The 5,101-nt window shown below is 42.7% G+C and overlaps 1 protein-coding gene across 3 annotated transcripts in view; it reads right to left on the minus strand.

Moving 5' to 3' along the window:
• Positions 1 to 3,113, minus strand: part of LOC107712599 (AT-rich interactive domain-containing protein 1A-like) — a 73,695-nt gene extending 70,582 nt beyond the window's left edge. For all 3 annotated transcript variants that reach the window (XM_016517917.1, XM_016517916.1, XM_016517915.1), the window contains exon 1: positions 1,800 to 3,113. In XM_016517917.1, coding sequence (XP_016373403.1) covers positions 1,800 to 2,678 — 879 coding nt within the window. In that variant the 5' untranslated portion in view covers positions 2,679 to 3,113. The remainder of the gene's footprint in view (positions 1 to 1,799) is intronic.
• Between the last annotated feature and the right edge of the window lie 1,988 nt (positions 3,114 to 5,101).

The following is a 5,101-nucleotide window of genomic DNA, read 5'->3' on the forward strand; positions in this document are numbered from 1 at the left end:
TATATATATATACACACACACACACACACACAAATGCTCACCTTGGTCCAGTCTGGTTTAATTCACAATAACATTGGAAAGATTACACATGACGTTATCAGAAATATTGTTGACAAGTTTGAATCAAAGTTTGTTTTTTGTTATTCTTAGTTTATTCTTAATTTTGGGGGATTTTGGACCGTTTTCCCCAAAAACCTTAATTTATCTTCAGCTGAATAAAGAAAGTCCTATACATTTTGGTGTGTAACTAAATCAGGAAATTCCTATTTTAGGGTGAACTATTCCTTTAAGACCTTTGGATGGCACAAATATCAGGATGTCACATATAGAAAAACCTGTTTAGTACAGCAATTCCACATATGCTGTATTAATATAGCATCCCACATATCAGGAAACCTGGATGCTGACAACTTGGATAAGAAGAGGGAAAAATAAAAGAGAAGCGAACAGCACATCATGTAACCCAATTCATTAAGATAACTCCTTTTTTTATAAACAATGCAAATAATTCTTACCATTTTAGACAATGCAAAAAGAAAAATGCGTGCATTCCAACTAAACAGACTCCTAAGATGTGCAATTAAGCTTACTAAATTAACAAAAGATGCATTGCTACAAAAATAACACACGTGTATCTTTATTGCATGCATTTAAATTAGACCTTGAAATTTATTAATCAATTTAATGGTTAAAAACAAACCAGACTTATGCATGGATGCCCTTCGTTTACGAAATGCTACAAGAAATTAAGCACAAGTTACATAAAAAACGTTTTGTTTTTATAGCAAACAGTGTCTCAAAAACGACTTAATTGTATCATTAGCAATCATATTGCATGCATTCAAACCCTTAAAGGGGTCATATGATGCGATTTCATTTTTTCCTTTCTCTTTAATTATAAATGGCCAGGCGCAGGAGAAGAGGCAGCCAATCAGATTTGAGCTCGCGTGTCAACCCAAGACCAACTGTCTCCTGCCTTTGACAGAAGGATTTTACCTCCATAATTCAAATCCCAAAGCAAAGCAGCCCGCTGCACTTACTCACAGCTCCCAGCCTGTTTACACACACACACACGGCCGAAAAACGCCTCAAAACACACCCAAACGAGACGCGTTTCAAAGCAAGCCGAGCTTAACGGTTTACGAGGCGACAGTGTTCACGTTTAGCCCCCAGATGCTAACATATTCGGTGTTTTTAGCACCGGAGAAGAGCCAGGGCGAGGGTGGGAATAAACTAGCCGTGATCAAACAACTAGCGATAGCATTTCGCACTAAACCGAACCCAAAACACGTCCTTAAACTTAACGACAGAGCTGGGCTTTTCATGAACAGCATCTGTGCTGGAGCCAGTTGTATAAACATAGCCACCATGTTAAGAGCTAGTTTGACCTAACCATGTTAAGAGCTAACTAACGTTAGCAGTTAGCCAAGAAATCACCAGTCTCACTTTTCCGATTAAAATTGGGCCAAGCTACGTTTCTGTAACTGACTTATGACCAGTCTAGATGAAAACACATTAGACGGCTGACCTTTTAAGACTAGTCTAAGCAGTTTACGCACTGCTCTTCGCACGCAGCCTCGAAAACTAGCATTACTTCCCAATTCCTCGTGCCCCTCTCACCCCAGGACACAACTAGCCCAAAGTGAGACAACAACGCACAGAAACACAGTTCAGAAATAGCTGCTTATATGGACTGTGTTCGCTGGAAAAACACAGGCAGCCATTTTAGAGCAGACTGAGAAACAATGGCAGACTCGATCTCTCTCAAGCAGCCGAGCGCGGAGTTAAGCAAAGTTTACCTGGCTCCTGTTGAGGGTTTGTCCGGTGTTTCCAGGGCTCATGGGAGGGGGGTGTTGGCTTCTTTGTTGCCAGGCTGGATGCCCCCCGCCGTACTGACCTATGTCCCCCGCTCCTTTGGCAGCCGCCTCCTGGCCTGCGAACTCCGCGGCGGGGAAGCTCTGGTAGCTCCGGGCCGAGCTGGGGGAGGTCAGGAGCTGGTTCAGCGTCGGCGTGGACGTGGGCTGAGGGGTCCCCATGCTGTACCTCTGGCTGTTGTAGGAAGCGGCCGTCACGTTAACGTTAGTTCCTCCCGGCGGCGGTTGCTTGCCCGGCTGCACCCCGGCTGAAGGCGGCTGGCTGTTTCGCGGGGAATTCACGCCGTAGCCCTGGCCCTGGTGGTACGGAGTCCGGTTGGGGAAGGCGCTGTAGTTGTTAAAGTGGTTCTGGTAGCCGTGCTCGTGTGAATTGGGCGGGTATGGGTCGATCCCCGCCGGCCCTGCCATGCCAGGGCTTTGTTGTCCGCCATGTTGATGAAAAGCGGGCCGGTTGTAGTGCTGGTTGTAGCCGTACGGAGGCGGAGAGAAGGCGGCCGGGTGTTGTGGAGCCATACCGGGGTGGTTATTCCCGTCGGGATCATTCTGGCTATTGTTATTGTTCACCCTGGACGGATTCCCGTTACCGTTCTTCATGTCAGGTTCGCCTGCTCCTCCTCCTCCTCCTCCCCCGGCAGCAGCGTTTCCCACATCGGCCCCGTCGCGCAGCTCCTTCTGTCCCGGGGATCCGGCGTCGGTGCTCTCCTGCGGCTTCTCTCCGAGCACCGGCTCGTCCTGCGGCTCCCGCTCCGGTTTTCTGAGATCGACGGGCGGGCTAGTGTTGAGAGTGGCGACCTGAGCGGCCATGATCTCTCTCTCCCTCTCTCTCTCTCTCTCTCTCGTTCACCGCGAGTCACTTTGAATATAAACACAACGCTCTTATGAAGACGTTATAAAGCCCGCGTCCCGTAGCATTCCTTCCACTTTCAGACCGGAGTCGGTCTTCTCTCCCGAACGCGGCTCGAGTGGAAAAAGTTTCCAGGAGAATATAAATAAAGGTCCCGGGAATGGATTTAACCGACACCAGAGTGTGTGTGTGTGTGTGTGTGGAGGGGGCCTCTTACAGACCGAGAGCGAGAGCGCCAGAGAGAAACCGATCAAACCTGCACGAGGCTCCGCGAGACACAGCCATTTTACCGAAGCGCGTGGTCACGTGCAAAACGCGTCGCGGAGCGCGGATCCGGAGCGGAGCGGGAGAGAAGTGTGTCATCTCGAGGTACTTTGACATAGTTTGGGTTCCAGCACGAAATACGCTTGTGAGCCTCGGCGTTTATTGTGAAATAATGCATGAACTACGTGTTATTATATTATATTTTCTGAAACTTTTATATTATATTATTTATATTATACTTGACCCTCTAACACTAGCAGTCTCTGTTCTATTTCTATTATATCTACTTGTTTTCTTTTTTTTTCTTTTTTTATTACAACAACAAAAAAACTAAAAACACTTGACCTTTAACACTTGCACTTTTTACAATACTTGCTTTCTTTTTATATAAAAAATGTGACCCTGGACCACAAAACCAGTCATAAGGGTCAACTTTTTTTTTTTATCGAGATCTCTACATCATTTGAAAGCAGAATAAATACGCTTTCCGTTGATGTATGGTTTGTTAGAACAGGACAATATTTGGCTGAGATACAACTATTTGAAAATAATACTCAAATGCTATAATAATATTCAAAGTCTATTCAAAGCTCACTGTTACAAGAGGAGGGTGCTGTTTCCAGGACATTATGCAGTTGCCAGTGTGGTTGTTATGGTGTTCAGGGTGTGTTGCTAGGTTGTTGCTAGGGTTTTTTGGGTGGTTGCTAGGTGGTTGGGTGTCGGCCCACCTCCATGTATTGATAATGCTTTTGTATCTATGCCTCAGGTTCCTCTTAAGCTGGCATTTATTCACCCATGCCAAGCGAAAATGTGTCTTCAGGCACATTTCAAACCGTATAACTGGAGATCTCATTCATGTCCACAGCACAAAACGGTGTGACTTACAAGCTTGACTTATAAAGGGCAAATGTGTCATTTCAGTGCCAAAGTGGCATCAATTAGAATTAATGATCAGACTAATGGCTGTTTTCAAACAGGTTTCATGAACACTCCTCCCATCTACCATTGGTCAGGCAAAAAGATAAGCCCCGCCCCAAACTCACGCATGGTTTTTAAGCCATGTTGCTGTGTTGGGCTGCCATGGTGCTCAACGAGGAATCAGTTATTTTTATTTACTATAATAGTATTTTATTTATATTTTGAATCAGCAACTATTTTTATATTGTCAGTTTTCACTTGAACATTAGTAAAAAATTTTAGTTTAGTTTTATTAGTTTTTTTTTTTTTTTTTGCTTTAAATTATATTTATTTCAGTTTTAGTAATTTTAGTATTAAAGGGTTAGTTCACCCAAAAATGAAAATTAGCCCATAATTACTCACCCTCAAGGCATCCTAGGTGTATATGACTTTCTTCTTTCAGACGAATCCAGTCGGAGTTATATTAAAAATGGCCTTTGATCTTTCAAGCTGTTTCATGGCACTCAGTGGGTGTTGCATGCATCAGTCCAAAAGAAGTTAAATAAAAAGCGCCCATCCATAAAAAAAAGTGTCTCACACGGCTCCCGGGGGTGAACAAAGGCCTTCTGTAGCGAATCCGCATCGATTCGCTACAGAAGGCCTTTGTTCATCCCCCGGAGCCGTGCGAGGCACTTTTTTTATGGATGGGCGATTTTTATTTAAGTTATTTTGGACAGATGCATGCAACACCCGCTGAGTGCCATGAAACAGCTTGAAAGATCAAAGACAATTTTTAATATAACTCCGACTGGATTCGTCTGAAAGAAGAAAGTCATATACACCTAGGATGACTTGAGGGTGAGTAATTTATGGACTAATTTTCATTTTTGGGTGAACTAACCCTTTAAACATTTTATTTCAGTTAGTTATCAAGGCAACTTTTCAACTTTTTTTTTTAATCTAATGTTTATACTTTATTTTATTTCAGTTAACAAAATATTGAAATATTTAATATTTTCAGAATTAATTTTAATAATTTTGTTCTGTTCTTTTGTCATTTTTTTAGCTTTTGCTTTTAAAATATTTTTATTTAGCTTTAATTGATATTTATTTCAGTTTGCAGTAACTTTAGTACTATTTTAGCACATATCTTTTTTTCAGTTTGTTGCTAAGACAACATTTCTAATTTAGTTTTAAGTTGAAATTGTTCATCTGATTTTTA

The sequence above is a fragment of the Sinocyclocheilus rhinocerous genome, unplaced genomic scaffold (genome assembly GCF_001515625.1).
Source record: "Sinocyclocheilus rhinocerous isolate Xijiao unplaced genomic scaffold, SAMN03320098_v1.1 scaffold628, whole genome shotgun sequence".
Taxonomy (NCBI): domain Eukaryota; kingdom Metazoa; phylum Chordata; class Actinopteri; order Cypriniformes; family Cyprinidae; genus Sinocyclocheilus; species Sinocyclocheilus rhinocerous.